The sequence below is a fragment of the Ostrea edulis genome, chromosome 4, assembly GCF_947568905.1.
Source record: "Ostrea edulis chromosome 4, xbOstEdul1.1, whole genome shotgun sequence".
Classification (NCBI taxonomy): domain Eukaryota; kingdom Metazoa; phylum Mollusca; class Bivalvia; order Ostreida; family Ostreidae; genus Ostrea; species Ostrea edulis.
Genome location: NC_079167.1, coordinates 68,226,424 through 68,244,920, shown reverse-complemented (window position 1 = coordinate 68,244,920; position 18,497 = coordinate 68,226,424). Strand labels below are relative to the sequence as shown.

General features: G+C 35.8%; 1 protein-coding gene across 2 annotated transcripts; it reads right to left on the bottom strand.

The window, feature by feature from the left end:
- Positions 1-2,799: 2,799 nt before the first annotated feature.
- On the bottom strand, positions 2,800-16,161 carry LOC125671433 (uncharacterized). Of its 2 annotated transcripts, XM_048907176.2 has the most exons (5): positions 15,775-16,161; positions 13,680-13,758; positions 12,913-13,038; positions 5,579-5,733; positions 2,800-5,294 (listed from the first exon to the last, which is right to left on the bottom strand). In XM_048907176.2, exons 1-5 carry the CDS (start codon positions 16,069-16,071, stop codon positions 5,235-5,237), a joined length of 717 nt encoding a protein of 238 aa, XP_048763133.2. In that variant the 5' UTR covers positions 16,072-16,161; the 3' UTR covers positions 2,800-5,234. The 2 variants fall into 2 exon arrangements, with proteins under 2 accessions (XP_048763133.2, XP_056019568.1); XM_056163593.1 differs by having other exon boundaries at positions 2,800-5,733; positions 15,775-16,139.
- Between the last annotated feature and the right edge of the window lie 2,336 nt (positions 16,162-18,497).

Sequence of the window (18,497 nt, the reverse complement as noted above, 5' to 3'; positions counted from 1 at the left end):
CTGGGCCAGAAAAGTTCAAGTTTATAAGAAAGCATACTGACATAATGCAGATTCAATTTGTTCAAATCATATCCCCCGGGGTAAGGTGGGGCCAGAATAGGGGATCAAAGTTTTACATTTGAGTATATAAGGAAAATATTTAAAATTCTTCTGATGAAGAACCACTGGGCCAGAAGAGTTGATATTTATATGAAAACTTCCTGACATAGAGCAGATTCAAGTTTGTTTAAATCATGGCCACTGGGGGTAGGGTGGGCCACAATAGGCGATCAAAGTTTTACATTCAGATGTATAAGGAAAATCTTTAAAAATCTTGCTCTCAAAAACCACTGGAAAAAAAGTTCAAATTTAAATGAAAGCTTCCTGGCATAGAGTAGATCCAGGTTTGTGCAACTCATAGTCCCCAGGGGTAGGGCGTAGCCATAATGGGAGATCAAAATGTTCTATGCTGATACATGTATATGGGAAAATTTTTAAAATATCTCTTGGAACTATTTAAGCTATGGCTTTCATATTTTTTATATACTTTTTTACGGAAAGACCTTTCATGTGATGCAATGGTTTGTGATCTTGTGACATTGACTTGGAAGTTTGACCTACTTTTAATACAAATCTGACCTATACAATATGTCCTGACGTATTTAACGTACATGTATATCTTTCATATCTTGTATATGCAAGGTGAAGATAACGAACAGTGATCAATCTCATAACTCCTACAAGCAATACAAAATAGATAGTTGGGCAAACACGGACCCCTGGACACACCAGAGGTGAGATCAGGTGCCTAGGAGGAGTAAGCATCCCCTGTTGACCGGTCACACCCGCCGTGAGCCCCATATCCTGATCAGGTAAACGGAGTTATCCGCAGTCAAAATCAGTGTGCCAAGAACGGCTTAACAATCGGTATGAAACACGTCAGACAGATATATATTTCTTATGGCAAAACCTTTCATTTCATGATATTTGACCTTGTGGCCTTGAACTCGGAGATTGACCCACTTTTAAGAAAATATAATCTATTAGATACATTCGGAACCATTTTAGGTGGGACTTTCATATTTTGTAGATGGATTCTTTATGGCAAGACACTGTTCGAAAGGCGAAGATAACGAACAATGATCAATTTCAAAATCCTATTAGCAATACAAAATGAAGAGTTGGGCAACATGGAACCCTGAATATACCAGAGGTGGTGTTTGATATTTTGACCTTGGAGTTTGACCTACTTTTTAAAAATCCCTGACCTATTTAATATCTCCTGAACTATATAAGGTAGGGCTTTGATATTTTGTATGTAGGTTCTTGTTGACAAGACCTTATTATTTCGTGAAACTTGACCCTGTGGCCTTGAAGTTTGACCTACTTTTAATAAAAAAAATCTTACATATTTAATATCTCCTAAACTACTTAAGATAGAGCTTTTATATTCTGTGTATAGATTTCTTATGACCAGGTCTTTATATCATACCGGGTGTGACCGGTCGACAGGGGATGCTTACTCCTCCTAGACAACTGATCCCACCTCCGGTGTGTCCAGAGGTCCGTGTTTGCCCAACTATCTATTTTGTATTGCTTGTAGGAGTTATGAGATTGATCACTGTTCGTTATCTTCACCTTTCACCATGATCAATGACCTCGGTATTATCCAAAACAGCAAGATCGTGTTAGTGATATTGGTGTTGAGGCATCTCTAATTATGTGAATTCATTTTCAGTTACATGTATGTTGTAATCCTTTAGAGCTAGGTTGAGGCCACAGTATGGGGTCAAAAGTTTTCACGGGAATAAAGATTGATAAAAAAAATCCTTAAAACATTACAACAGCTGAACAATGTCAAGGCCAACGTTACTCTGGTGAGCGATGAGGTCCACGGACCTCTTGTTTCTCAATTGATTTGAATTAATGTTGACTTGATGAAGTTTGATGTGATATGTTCAAAAGAAGCACATTTACTGATCTTTAACAGCCAATTTGTATATCAAGCGATCCCACGATTCAAAAGGTATTTGTTCTTATTGATTATCCGTGAATATTTTTCCGCCTACAATTAGACAAAATGGATTAATTTTATACACGTAATTGCATGTTATTTCTCCGATATTTCAGATAAGCACTGAGGTCATTATGATACAGAATCTGTCCCAAGATGCTGTACAGTGTTCCGCTTAATGTTACAACTCGTAAGAACACCCTCTCAAAGAATCAGCGAATCTGTAGAGTATCCTTTGAAGTGACCGACATAACATGATTATTATTAATATATGTACAATATTAACTTTATATTCATCATACAAACAGTGGTGGGCAGTGTGGATATTTGGTTGTCTCGTGAGAGGAAGAGCTCTAGTCCTTCAACAAAATGTGACTTATCTTCTCGACACCATTTACTTCGGGGGAAAGATCGCCATTATTGTTTTTCACGATGCTAGAAAGCTATTTGCTAAATATACACAGTTTAATACAGTTAAACTCTGGTTATATTATTCATATCTTGGTTGAAATAGCAGATAATGCATGAGGACAACATAATACATGTACCACTTCTAGCAAAAGACATATTTATTAATTTTTGTACAGAATGTCTCGCGTTCTTACTTATCAAAGGAAATACAATCACGTTTGTGAAATGGCTGCATATTTAGATACGATTGGAGGAGTTATCTCTCTTACTCCTAGTATGTTCTCACTGACTCTTCTCTCATATAATATTTTATGTTTACAAGATTCTATTGCCTGACTCTCTCTGCTCACCAAAGCTCATTTTTGCTGATATCTGAACAAAAACATAAGAGTAACTGAGATTGAAAATTGCCATTTATTACATAACAAATGACTAAAGAAATCTTCAAAAGAAAATTCTGGGGGAAATCAGCTAATACAATTCTACACCAAAGTACCTGCAAAGCTAAATGACTTAAAGTGTGATTTCCCCGAAAGAAGACAAGATAACGAAAATGATGCTACGCTAAAAAATGACAAATCATGTAATATTTTGTAGATTTAAGTGCATTAATACAAAGGTTTGAATTAATTAAATCATTTTGCTCCCTCCTGTGATGTCATAAGATTTAGCAAAATCATTGATTTATTTAGATTTATGCATGACAGGAACATAATTTTCCAATAGGTATTGTTAAAAAAAATCTTTTTAAACATGAAATACTTCAAAAATCTAAGTTATAGATGAATAAACAATTATCTGTTTCAGAATATTAAATCCAAGTGCAATAACTGTTTTCATCGATTTCGTTATCAAGTCCATCATGCGACGGATTCCCTTTATTTTTCAGACATTTTGTACAATTTGAAAAGAAACAGTTTCAGGAAATCATCATGAATTTGGTGAAATTTTGGTAATGCTGTTTAAGAAAAAGTGCAATTTTCTGATGTTGATATGTGATTCTGTGTATGTCTCGCAACTTAAAAAGTGTGATGTCAGACCTGTATATTTTATTTGATGATTTATTACTTTGAACTCTAATAAATGGAAATAAATACACTTCCTATACTTTTATCAGATAAAAATGCTAGTATGGATTTACCTTAATTTGCAAATGACCCTTGTCTCTGTCTTGATATATATAGTTTTATAAATGTATTTCGTTTACACCAAGAGTAAATGTGTAGATATCTCTACAACCAATAGGCCTACACCTATGTTCAATCTTCTGTTTACGGTATGAGTGGAAGAAATTTAACATATCTGTTATTTTCATCTTATTCAACAATTTTTCTTAAGAGCTGTAGGTTTTGACCTACATACATGTATGTCTGCATGACGCTCAGGACCGTAGCAGTGAGGGTTCTCGTGTCAACACTTATCTGCCCCGGTATTTCAGTTCGTAATCGACCTGTAACTTTCGTTTCTAATGCTGGACAGGGCTTGGTGAAGGAACAATCACTGCTTGTGTTGGTTTGAACGTGGCGCCGGACCCGGGGCCTTCTAGTTGAGAAAACTTTAAGAGGGAGAACACCAAAGTCAAATAATGGTCCAAAAATCGCAAATTTTACACGAATATAAAGCCCTGTACAATCGATGGAGACCTTGGCTGTGGCACTCTACATGGGCTGTTTCGTCTTGTTCCAGGAACAGCACCCATCACATGGTACAGATTGATTATATCCCCTTAAGAATAGATACACAAGTCTTCATCTTCAAAGGGCCTGACTTCCGATTTAGGAGTCGTGAATTGTGTAATTTTGATAGAAGATGTTTTGTTACATACACATTGACATTTATTAGAAGTGGGAACACAACGATGTACGTACATGTATGGTCTGCATCAGTGTAGGTATCACTCAAAACATCACAACCAATCACAGACAAGAGGGACCTTGCTGCAATTAGTATTATCTCATTCTGTTACATTTAGAGCCATTGATCTCACCTTTAAACTGACATGTGAAAATGCTTACGAATTTTCCCATAATATGTAATTTACATCGTTTGAAATGAAGAATGGAAAACAAATTATAAGCATGGGTAATAAAATTACAAAAAGTTTCCATATTTGTAATTTTGTAAATTTTCCATAAAAATTGAGTCCTCACCAAATTATGCATGCAATACAATACATCCAAAGCTCTTGATTTTAATTCAAAAAGTAAAGAAAGAAATAAAGACCTGATATATGTGCTTATCTAGAAATATGGTAAATGAAAGTTCTGTGAATAAAGGTGTAATGAAAAACAAAGAAGCAACATACAATGTACTCATTTTAGGTCGACCATATCTGGGTTTTTTAAAAGACATTATTATTAAATGCATACATGTTAAGAATTAATAAGTACCTCAAATTTAGGTATGAAAAAAATCATTGACACATTTCTAGCAGGTGTGGCACGATAAAACCCCTCCCTGCTCAAAGGCCGTGGGCGTAAATTTTGCAGCTCTTCACCGGCAATGGTGACGTCTCATATGAGTGAAATATACTCGAGAGGGACGTTAAACAATATACAATCAATCGATAAACAATTGAACGATGCTTCAAAAAGGAATAACGACTCCAAAACAATCTATGTTTTTGTACACTCTCCAGGCATGCTTCAAAATTGTTCCTTAATTCTTGAATCGATCTATTTACTTCGTATTATATTGTAAAAAGCAGAAACATAATTCACTAACAGCTTTTAGAAAACATAATCGTTATTTAATTCTTAAAAATATTAACGATGATACATATTTATAGCAACACCATATGTGTTTATTGACTCTTGCACATAACAGTTATTCAAATGAAAACCCTCATTTTCAGAACCAGCTCCAGTTTATTATTTTCTTCATTTTCAATCTGAAAGAAAAAAACACACAAAAGAGTTCTATTTTACGTAAATGAAAGTGGAATTCGTTTTATTGGATCACTGTCTTTTACGTCCTTAGTCTTTAAGCAATTAACGAAATTACACATACATCTACATGCCTTCAATACATATTCGAGTAAATATTTAATCTAAAGATGAGCAATCACGAGCGATAAATCTGCAAAAAGTACCGTGTTTGCAATACAAATGCAAAATCAAGAATTATGAAGGAATAATTATGGGTTATTCTATCAATAGTAAGTGAACGCCTGACCTTAAACCTGGCGTTCCTGCACTGTGGAGGAATGTGGAACACGGACGGGTCAGTGTTATAAGGTACGACATTCAGGACGTCCAGATTAATCATTGCTCCACTGTCGTACTCAGCGCTACCGATGAAATACACAACATGTACTGGGTTACAGGACGCTGAAATTTACAATTATGTCACGTGCATCAAAGGTGAAGATAACGAACAGTGATCAATCTCATAAATCCTACAAGTAAAGCTTTTCTAAAAAAGCTTGCCGTCTTTAGCAGCAACTCTATAGAGCGAAGTTGAATTATGTCCCTTGTCTTCATTATTGAATTGAGCTAAAATAAATAATCTCACGGACATCATGCCTACAAAGCTGTGTCCTGACTCCCATTGTAAAAGTTTGTATTTATGAAGGGTGTATGTACTGGAAATCAAAATCACTGTTCCCTGTATTAGCACTGATTAAAGCCTCTATATCAAATGAAACTGAGATTTTCAGTGTGTATATCAAAATATTTATTTTTTAACAAAGTTATGAAACAAAACAAATTAAAAAGATTTAAATTGCTCAAATTTGCATAAAAATTATTCTGGCATATTGTACAGTACAATTGCTTTAGAAATTAACCAGAATAAAGACCTGAGAATTTTGTAATAGTTTTGCAAATTTTTTTATATCATAAAATACATAGAGTTTGATGGAAAAGATTAATAATTGTTATTCAAATTTGAGCAATTGTAAGGAAAAAAATATTCTGAAGGAATAGGATAGTTTTAGAACAGATGTGTTGAAAAAAACAAAAACTTTAAGTTTACCTGATACAGACAGTCTAAACTTACAGCAGGGGTAATTTTAAGCAACATAATATGTAATGAAATGTTACTATCCTATTCCTTCTTAAGATTAGCAAAGTTCTCAAATGCCACTGATAATACAAACAAAAATGGTTGCATTGGAATCACTGATTGTCAATTAAAATTATCCCAAAACACAAGCAATCAAAACTAAAAACGGCGAGTTTTTCTGTTTGTATGCAAAAATGAAAACATTGCTGTAAATGAAGTAACCATAGAAATGCTTTGTATTAGTTGCTTTTAAAAAAGTAATGTGTCAATTTCATGAATTGCATTTTTCTTTTGTTCGTTTTGTCGGTTTTTTTAAAAATTGAAAATCTTGAAAAATTGTTAAGTCGTACGAAAATTAGAACACCAGAACATTATCTCCCTTGCCTTGAAGAGCATTTCAACCAATGAAATAATTGAAAATTTTCACTTCATGCACTTTCTACCAATGAAAAAAGAGAGGAAGTGTAAAGTCCGAAGACTGTAAAACACTTCAACTCTGTATACCGTCTTCCAAGGAAGACGGTAATAAGCATACAAAAAATAGAGAGTTGGGAAAACACAGACCCCTGGATATACCAGAGGTGGGATCAGGTGCCCAGGAGTAAGCGTCCCCTCTCTACCGGTCACACCCGCCACGAGCCCTATATCTTGATCAGGTAAACGGAGTTATCCGTAGTCAAAATCAGTGCATTTATTTTTCAAAGACTTATAAAGCACGATAATAGCAAGAATCTGTGATAGTTATGTGCCTTTATAAACTTAAGATGAATGAAATGACATAATGTCCATATTGTAAAATAGAATCCAACCATACTTCAGGCTGTATGACCAGAGTAAACTATTAGCCTATAAAAGGTGAAGATAACAAACTGATTAATCTCATAACACCCACAAGGAATACAACTTTTAAGAGTTGGGGAAACACGGATCCCTGGATACACCAGAGGTAGGATCAGGTGCCTAGGAGACGTAAGCATCCCCTCTCGACCGGTTACATCCGCCGTGATCCCTATATCCTGATCATGTAAACGGAGTAATCCGTAGTTAAAATCAGTGTGTCAAGAACGGTCTAACAATCGGTATGAAACAGTTAACCCAATGATAGGTCCTATCTTCTGATGTTTTAATGTTAATACATATATTATATTATATAAAGCCTGTCATCGGTGTATGCACTTTTGAAGGCAGTGAAGTTTTAAGAACGCATCTTGTTTTATACTGTTGTTGAACATTAGAATTTAGTTTAAATATTCAGAACAGGAAATTTATTCTAGATGTCATAGCCCTTGGGAGTAGTGATACTTTTTCACTAGTATTCAGGTGACCGATAAGGCCTGTGGGCCTCTTGTTATCTTAATTCGTATAATTGACATAAAAAGAAATTCACAGGAGTCCACACTGAAAATATTAAGATATAACCATATATGTATGTGTATTTGTGGGAACTTTAACCTAGTTTAGATATTTACTTAGAAATGACATAACAAAAATATATGTATTCAGAATAATCAATTTAGTAAGAATATTTATCCATGGGTGATGGGTTGTTTGACATCATTTGACGAGTTTCAGATTTGCCAGTCATGTAAGAAGAAAGCATAGTATCATGACAATTGTACTATAAAAGAGGTACACGAATATTTTCGTGATTCTGAATTATCTTAATAATTCTTCTGTGTAACATTTAGATAAACAGGACACGTACATGTAGGTCGCAAACACTGCAGAAAAATGTAAGTTAGCGGGCTATGTAAAGAGTCATTTTATTATTTATATTTTTCTGAGTTTTTTTCTCTCTCAATATAAATAAGGACATAAAATATCAAATCTAAAGTAACAACCGAAAATCACCTGACATTGACTAGTCTTCATATTTGGTAATGGGTTCAGCATTTGAACTTGAAAGAAGAACAAACACTAAACCCATCAAACAGCCCATCTTATAATATAGATGAGCGTTATTCAGTATACTAAAGTCAAATAAAAGGTTAAAAAAAAACCAGAAAGCATATTTCCAACAATTTCATCAATGCTACAAAATAGGATGCGGAGTTCTAGGAATGCTAACAGGTTAATTAATATTCACACGTAGACAGGTGGTACTAAAAATGGGATCTAACTAGATTGAAGCAACATGTATCTTCATAGTTGCAAATGACAAGCAATGGATTTCAATAGAAATGAAGCAGTATACACACAGTGAATGTAAATGTTTTAATATTTTAGGTGTGTTATTTGGAAAGGAATCGGTTACGGGATCTCATGCAGCGGTTCTAGAGCGTTGGCTTCGTAACCGGGAGGTCGTGAGTTTGAGCCCCGCTCATGCCATGGCCGAGTCAAACCTTAGACATACACATAGGTAGTGATTGCTCCTTCGCCAAACCCTCGGCATTTAGAAGTGAGAAGCACAGGTCTTTCGGATATGACTTTACAAAAGGAGGTCCCCTGTCGCGACAGGGGTTGGCACGCTAAAGAACCCTCACTGCTTCAACGGCCCTGAGTGCTAAGTATAGGTCTAGATTTGTGGTACTTCATCTACAGATAGCGTCGTCTCAATATGAGTGGAAAATTCTCGACGGGACGTAAAACAATCTAGCTAGCTATTTGGTAAAGAGAGATGGTGGATTTCATTTTCAGTTGGTTGAATGTTTTATGTCTCGTTGAGAATTGTTCACTGATATTAAGACGTCACCAACTGTATGTGACTTACCACAAATTTAGACCTAGACTTAGCACTCTGGGCTGAAGCAGCGTGGGTTCTTTAACATGCCAACGCCTACCCGTGAATACCGAACGTTTGGCGAAGGAGCTATCACTACCTATGTTTATCTCTTAGGTCCCCCATAACCCTTGCTTGCCCAGAGAGGCAACTTAATGGGGCGGTCCTTCGGATAAGACCGCAAAAAACCCCGCGAGGCCTCGTGTCATAGAAAGTGTGGTACGATAAAGATCCCTCCCTAATCCCTCCTTGAGCGCCTAGCATATACCTCGATTTTGCAGCTCTTCACACGTCTCCATATGACACAAAACAATATACAACCAACTTGAGCTGCAACGATTCAATTCGATTTCGACTCACGCCATTCGATTTAGTTATTTTCGATTCGATTTAGAACCTGTTGGTATTTGTATAGTAACTCATTACCAGATCTTATTAAAAAAAAAATGCACAACTACCACATCTTTTAAATCAGCCTATCTCAAACATTGTATCGATCCTCAATGATACTCATGTGTTTATTGTCTCTTTTCATTTAGTTCTTATCTGTATGTATATAAACTGTGATATTTTCATGTTTTGTGATATATGTTCTCGATACGTATATATGTTATAGACAGGACCACAATGTAAACTAGTTTATATAACTAATTGTGCAATCCTGTATATATAAAGGATATTAGTATTACTTATTCAACAATTAATTTCAATCACAATCATACACTCACACACAAACACTTTATAGATCATTTAATGGACACATTTTGATGACATTTTAGTAATTAAAAATTAAATACAAATGTTGATTAAATTCAATTGACACAAAAGTTCTTTAACTATTTGAGTATTCGTCCTGATAATTATAGAAAATAAATGCAATATCACAGAATAAGTAAATGCAACTTATGCTAGTTTGATTAAAAATGGTTTATAATAGCATTCCGTATGTCATAATTACATCAAATCACTGGAATGATCAAAATTTTGAAAGACACACTTGCATGACAACCTGCTCACTTGATAAACAAGTCCTTTGAGATGTGATATTGTCTTCTGCTATGGAGAAGACTCACTGGCATCACTTGTTGCAGGGATCCCATGATACTGTCGAGCCAACTGGGAGAGGAGGGATCAATCTCATAACTCCTATAAGCAATACAAATGTAATGTGTAGTGGTCACCCAGCCAAGTGCTGATCACGCCCGTCGTTGCTTTAATAACTTTATAATTTTAACAACTTGCGTGATCGAGAGAGAGAGAGAGAGAGAGAGAGAGAGAGAGAGAGATTGTACCACATCACTAGAAAAGCTAGTGAACTAGCGAGTAGTATAAATTCCCTCTTATATTGTCCGCTACACAAAATACAGAGATGGGTAAACACGGACCCCTAGATATAAATCTAATTTACTTGCTTTGTGTTCATAATGACATAATTGATTACTACATGGGCAAATTTCTTCTCTTTTTTTTGCTCTAAATACATTTCATGAATCAATATACAGTAATTGGTAAATAATGAATTTTCAACCATTATGGCAAACCTCATCATTTTCTAATAATGCTAGAGAGAGATTACTGTGTGTCTTTGCTTGTCATTGATATATGGTAAGCTCTTGAAGCGCGGGTCAAAGACAGAGGCTTCTAGGATAAGCGTAAGAATTTCAGAGCCATTATACAAAACAGTTGGCAAATAATAAAGCTCTCATGTATTTATTTTATTCATTGAAGCTTTCTGAAATTTTGAAATTTAAACCACAAAGTATTCTAAAAATGAAATCATAGGTGTTTCATAATACTATATAAATGAGTGTAGCGCGTGATGATTAGTAATTAACCGCATGGTTTAGTAACAAAATATATAAGTTACCTTGGTTTAAGATCATCAGTGATAGCAGTTTTAACAACTGTCACAAGTCGATTGTCCATTTCTTTGATCTCCATCTACTTCAAGAGTCTTTCCTTGGGAGAGTGAATTAGAGATGCAGTTGGATGTTTGGAACTGCTCATAAGAGTGGTCACAGTTTTGAGTGGCTTCAGAATCTTGAGAACTTCCTCAGTATCATGCATATCATTGTCTGAGAGTGTCACTATATCCTTAGCATTTTCTTAGCTTCCAATAGTGCAGCAAACACAGCTGCTTGCTGCTCCAAGTAACGTTCAAGCATGTTATAACTAGAGTCCCATCGTCTTTGCACATCAATAAGTAACTTATGCTGGGGTATTTCTAGCCTCGTCTGCATTCTTTTCAGGTTCCTTGTGGCAGTGGTACTCTTGGGAAAAAATGATACCACTTTTCTTACTCTCCCCAATAAAGGATCCATCTGGGCAACTTTCATATTCCCAGAATATTCAGAATCACTGAATTTGGTTTGAAGGGTATAATCTTCCACTTCCCAATCACTGCTTATGATTGACTGATTGATTTTTGCTGTTTTCCGCCACACTCAACAATTTTTCAGTTTTATGGTGGCGCTCAGTTTTTATTGGTGGAAGAGAGAACCCAGATACAATGTACCTGGGAAGAGACCACCGACCTTCCCAAAGTAAACTGGGAAACTTTCTCAATTACCGGCGCGAGCGGGATTCGAACCCGCGCCAACCAGAGGTGAGAGGTAGTGTGATTTTGAGCTCGATGCTCTAACCACTCGGCCACGGAACCAACCCCCCCCCCCCCAACTGTTTATGAAATGCGCTGTGATTGCAATAAAGTTATCTGTAGCCCTGAATCTGTTGTGATGGCAACATATGTAGCTTTTTGTAGATGTTTCTTCATTCTGGCAACAACTGTTTCCACTAATTCCGGTATTACTTTCTGGTTAGAATTTGTCCCACAGGGAAGTTCATATCTAGGATCTAAAACTGTCAACATCTACTTGAAAACTTCACTCTGAACTGAGGGATAATTGTAGATAACCGTAGATAGCTTTAGAAATATGTGTAAAATGTTGACTTCTTCACCCATATTTTGCGGTTTGCAACGGAGTAATTTCATTTGTTTGGAAGGTTGAACTGGCTCTTGAGACAGGGATATTTGATGTTGCATTATCAGACTCACAAATGTTGCATGTTTTGCCATGTTTCCTTTTCCAGTGCCCTGACATGGTAGTCGTGGATCCTGTTTTGTATTTAATGTCAACAAATCATATTTTACATGTTGCTTGGTCTTTTACATCTTCTTTAAACACAAAGTGATCTTATCACACTTTGGATCTATGAATCTAGGGGGGATCTTTGAAAACAGGATTGCTGTCAACCGCCTCCATTTTGTTTGTTTTGGCTATTATCTTAATGTTGATTGGATGTTTCTTAGTCAGTCATAGATGCCGTTTAAAAAATTGAAGAAAATAGATAACAGGTACACATTTTATTCTTTTATAATGAACCGTACCGAATTCACACCATTGTGAATCGCGATTCGATTTGCCTGTCAGAATCGGTTTTCGATGCACCGTGGTGAATCGTTGCACCTCTACAACCAACCATCTTAGGTGTGATGCCCTCGTTTCAGACCCAAGTCCGAAGCATTGTTACTCTTATGTGTAACATTTCTCAAAAATTCTTATATCACTCCTAGAGAAAGGTATTGTAAAGAGCTTTAAAATATGATTGTTTAAAAAGTTGAATCAAGGAAAATTCATGGTATCGTATATGCACTAACTTACGCTAGAGTGCTATCAAACAAAGTCTAAAGATTGATCTGATTTCTTCACTTCTAAGATTCAAAACACTACTGATATCGTATTATATAATACATATTTGAAATAAACAGGTCAATGTATCTTACATGAAGGTAAATTCCTGCTGACCGTGGCATCAACAGACATTGAATCATCATTGATTGCAAACTTGTAATTCTCAACCTTATTCCATTCCATCGCCAGTGAGCCAGTGTTGACTAATTTGGCATCCTCTGAAAAAAACCTTCTATATCAATTACATCCTATGGTGGCATGTTTCTGTCATCACTTGTCAGATAATTATGTCGACTTGTCAGTTAATTGTGTCGAGTTATCGGATAATTATGTTGACTTGTCAGGTGATTATTTTGACTTATCATTTCCTATTATCTTTTAATTTTGATTTGCTTATGCTTTTTCCTGACATCCTTTTCCCCCGTTTAATATTTGACAAATCAACATTACGATCTGGCAAGTCAACATCAGGCAAGTCAACATCACGATATCTGACAAGTCAACACCACGATATGACAAGTCAACATAATCAACTGACAAGTTGACGTTATTATCTTGGTTGGGATTGTTATATCATTATGTCGACTTTTCAGATCTTTATGTTGGCTTCTCAGATCATTATTTTGACTTGTCAGATCATTATGTTGTTAAGTAGATGGCATATGTTGAGCGTGAAAGCATTTTCCGATTACCTTTTGAAACTTTTTATTATTTGAACAGCATTATCTGACAAGTCAATATAATTAACTGTCAAGACGATATAATTATCTGACAAGTGATGGCAGAAATATGTCACTATAACATCCAAATTGCATAGCTTTGTAATATATTTTCAAATTATGCATCGATATCGTATTACTTGGTATGCACTGTTTTGTCATATTTCCAAGTCTTTCCTTTTCACAACTGCCATCTGGTTTAATATCATATTGCATCCCCTGCAATATATGTATTTATTTAAGTAAGATAGCTTCTCGGATTTTGATCAATACCTCTCAGGATGTTTTAATATTTCATTGGCCAAAATACATTGTATAACATATATTTGTAACTTTACCCTTTCAATTTGATGTTTGTTATGTAAATTGGCTTGTAAAGGACTACATTTTGCGGCGTGATCAAAAAGCTATAAATATACACGATTTATCATGTTTTCAAAGGTGAAGATCAATCTCACAACTTTAATAAAAATACAAAATTAAGAGTAGGGCAAACACGGACTCCTGGACATACCAGAGGTAGGATAAGATGCCTATGACGACCAAGCATTTTTTTTTGTCGACCGGTCACACCCGCCGTGAGCCCCTTTTCTGGATAAGGTAAACAGAGTAATCCGTAATCACAATCACTTTGTAAAGAACAACCTCAATTGGTATGAAACATGTCAGACAGCATTTTACCCAAATGAAAGGTTATATTAGTAAATTAAATCATTATAATGACCGTAAAATTTGCGAATTTGGGACTTAAAACGAGAGCGTTAAATCCCTGTCTATTTCATCTAATATATTGTCAATATTAATAAAATTTATTCCTTAATTGATTAATGCATTAGACATTGGCAATATTTATGATACAAGTAGCAGAGGCTTGGAACTACATGTAATTCAAATGTTGTAAAGTCATGAATTTGGTTAATATACGTATATTGATTGATAATTTTTCACTCTGATTGAGACGTCACCAGCTGTAGGTGAAGTACCACAAATTCAGAACTATGCTTAGCGCTTACGGCCGTAACAATGAGAGTTCTGTATCGTGCCAACGTTTGTAGCGACACGGGACCTCCGTTTCCGAAAGACCTGTGATTATCACTTGAGACACGCAAACGTCCATTTCATGCTTCACTTGGTCCAACGGTCACACCATTATGAATATTATAAAACGAGAGCAAATTATTCCTGTATCATTCCTTCCCTATAATTCAAATTAAATACGCATTTAATGTAATTTCACAAATGATTATAGAGAAAAACTTGATTTTATATGACGCAGAGCAATAATGTTGTAGGATAATGTTATAATTCATTAAACGTCATATATATGCATATGGTGTTTATATCTCAACTGATTCTACACGCAAGAGCTTGTTCTGCATATGATCAATTTTTAAATCGAGCAGGCTACTGACAATCTGATGTTACAGAGGTTTCATCAATCTCGTTGAAAGTCAGCATTTCGCAAATTCTATGGTCAATATCTATCTTTGGGTCAAATGCTCTCTGATGTGTTTCATACCGATTTTCGGCCGTTCTTGGCCTTGGATTTTGACCATGGATTACTAAGTAACTTTACGTGTTCAAGATACATGTGCTCATGGCGAGTGTGACCGGTCGAGAGGGGATGCTTTCTCCTCCTAGGCACCTGATCCCACCTGGTTTATCCAGGGATCCGGCCCGATCCGTGTTTGCCCAACACCCCCTTTTATATTCCTTATGGGAGTTACTGTTCGTTATCTTCACCTTTCATGTATTTGTATTTTATTATCTGATTTGTCAAATTCAAACTGAGGAACGCAAGTTATTTTTTGTATAACCTGGGTTGGTGTGGGAACAACCTTCCCCCTTTAGCAACCAGATGCAGGAAATACTTTTTTCTCTAAATTTACATCATATGACTGTTTTAGGCCTTCTATGGAATAGAAAGTGAACGTGTGCACTTCGGTTAGATACACAGATTGTTTTCTCATTGTCGAGATTTACGTACAACTGTACAAGTAGATTCCACACGTCTTGTTGTAATACATATTTCCCTGTATGATGGTCGAATAATAAATTAAAGGTGTATTCGAATTATAAAGCGTTAACTGACCCAAACCACGTTATACTCGTTATTTCTTAACTATATTTTTTTATAAAATCAAACGAGCCAATGAAACTGCCTTTTTACAAGTCAAATTAAATCAAAGGCAATAAATATATGTCTTTACTAAATGAAAACTTAACCAAGCTTACATTCTTGTAGTCGTTGATAATGGTGGCGTGGTATGGAACGCTTGGGCCCGGAACAAGTGGGAACACTTCCGCTCCCCGTAGATTGACGTAACTCCGTTGGTTTGGATAATCATACGTGGCCTTTATTGTTCCATTGATATAGGAGTAAGACGTATTTGGTACATCTTTCTTTCTATCAATATATACTGTGCCATAATCCAAAAACATATCAGCGGTCCATTGATCGGGAGTACAACATATTTGACAAAAACACTGTTGTGCAGCGATTGCTACGGAAAAAGCAATGAAACACCACATGATTTGTTTATTTCAATAGTCTTTATTGATGAATTGATATACGTAGCATTGAAAACTATCATGCATTTGCTTGCAATTTAATCAGTTACTGATTACGAAAAACAAAGTCAACATACATAGTATGCATAGTACTTCTACACGACTAGACGTGTTTATATCAACCTGCCGTCAGATCAATGTTTAGTTAACAGTGCAGTTCCGAAAGTATCACATTATTCGAAGTCCCTGAAAATTTACACTGAAAATCGGTAGATTTTGAGACCCTTAACTGATATGCATGGTCATAATTACTTATTTGCACGCGCATGCACGTGCGCTTCTTTTTGATTGAATAATACTAAAACGTTTGTAATTATCTTATTTATGAAGCGAATGAGTTGATATTCACAGTATAGGTAGATAATATGTGTATTTATATATTAATGTGACAAAAAAATGCCAACGCACAGGCGCATGCGCGTACATAGTTTTTCAAATGTTCAATTTTTAAAGGACGATAACGTTTTTGTTTTTCATCAAATTCTATTGATATTAAGGGTTTAGATGTGTCTTGGTACTCCTTACGAATTGCTGTGGTTAAAATCACTGCTCTGCACGTGTGCTGAATTCTAATTGGACGATTTTAAAATCGCTATAACTTCCTTATATTTGATGGAAACGTTATGAAATTCATACTGTGGGTATATGATATGAATGCCTGTTGAATGACATCAATGAAAGTGCAGAATCATACACGCGTGCGCGTGTATGCACGTGCAACGCTTTCTTTCATTTCTTGGTACTGAAATGACCATATTGAACGTACTACATGTAATTAAAGGCTAAAATGAAATGATTTTTTGCTATAGGTTTACAATGACATCACATTTTGATTGGGGGAGGTTTGGGGAACATATGTAACGGTCCCCGTTACAATTAGAACTAGTTGGTTTTGTTTTTTGTCGAAAACCGAAGCACGCAGTTTCTCAATCTTTTGTTATCTAATATTGCTTTCCTTATATACAAGATAAAAATGAAATTAAGATATGAACAGAGACCAGAAACAGATATGGAGATTAAAATGTACGCAATAAGCTATCTTTTACGAAATTTATAAGAAATTAAATTAAATGTGAAACTGTTTTATGATTTGTCAATATGCTTATAAATGTTTTTCTTTCAACTACAAGGAGACCTGTCCTCCTGTAGTACTGCCATGGGGGTTGTGAATGGGCTGTATTCTAAGTGAGGCGTTACCCCCTAATGGCAGCATTCAGAAATATACGTGTATATATATTTTTCATTCTTTATACATGAATGTGTTTTGCCTACCGATATTATAATGTATATGTCCATCAATATATAACTTTTTCTTTGTAATCTATAATATGCATGATAGTCCGAATTTTCTTATGAATATATATACTGTATCAAATGAAATGTCAGAACAATCATTTTGCTATTATTGTACGTACATGTATATTCTTTCATATTGTTGTTGTGTGAGTAGTATAACGCGTCCCGATAGGGAGGTCAACTGAGTGCACTTTTTATGCAAATGAGGTCAAGTAAGGGGGTTTTTGATTGGTCAAGCGGTGTCGGGGTCAACGGAGTGCACTAGGACGGGGTCAACCCCAGCAGGGGTTGTAGAGCGGGTGAATAGACTGGCCTATGGCCGCTGGTCTATGATGCGGTACTTTCGCTTTGAGTTCCTGGAATGAGTTCCTGCTATTTTTCTGAAAATCCAGTGAAATCCTGTGTATTAAATCTAAAAGAATAACAGTGTATTAAATCTAAAAGAATAACACAAGGTTTTAAGTTGACATGTTTATTAAAGAACAATAGTACAATCCCCAGAGCTGGCACGGTCCCTAGTTTTACCCAGCGCTGTCTACAGGTAATATATATAAAGCGGCGCGCGGTGCATTGGGTGTCACTTTCGACATCATGTCAGACAAGTTACCTACTGGACTTCCACGGAGTTATATTGAACAGCGATTGAGATTTTTGAATGATCAGCTGAACAGACAACGGCAGCGTGAATTACAACTCCGCAGAGAGAATCAACGACGACTACAGTATTTACAGCGGGGAGGGGGGAAAAAGAAACTCATTTCGGATTATTACAAAATTCAACTGGAACGAGGACGTCAATCACGGAAATTTAAAGTCAAGGAAAATGTCTACAATGTTGCTTTCAAACCTATTCCAGAGAAAGAAAATACAGCTTTCATTCGTCGGCTCTTCCGGGATATGTTAAAAAATGTGAAACAGGAAATGCAGTGCAATCCCAATGATTATCTACGTTTAAATATTCGGCACCCGTCTCTGGATTCAGCTATTTGGTACGAATTTACGCAGTCCAATCAGCTCAACGAGGACAAAATTCTGAACAAAATAGAATCCGTCCAGCAATCTAAAAAGGAATTCCTAATCACCGACGGGGC

Bases quoted from the DNA above. Each gene is read 5' to 3' on its own strand.
- LOC125671433 (XM_056163593.1), bottom strand. From the start codon at position 16,071: ATGTGGTGTTTCATTGCTTTTTCCGTAGCAATCGCTGCACAACAGTGT. The intron at 13,759-15,774 runs GTAAGCTTGGTT...CATATATTGCAG, and splicing joins TTATCAACGACTACAAGAAT to GGGATGCAATATGATATTAA. The intron at 5,734-12,912 runs GTAAGATACATT...TGTAAATTTCAG, and splicing joins CAGCAGGAATTTACCTTCAT to CGTCCTGTAACCCAGTACAT.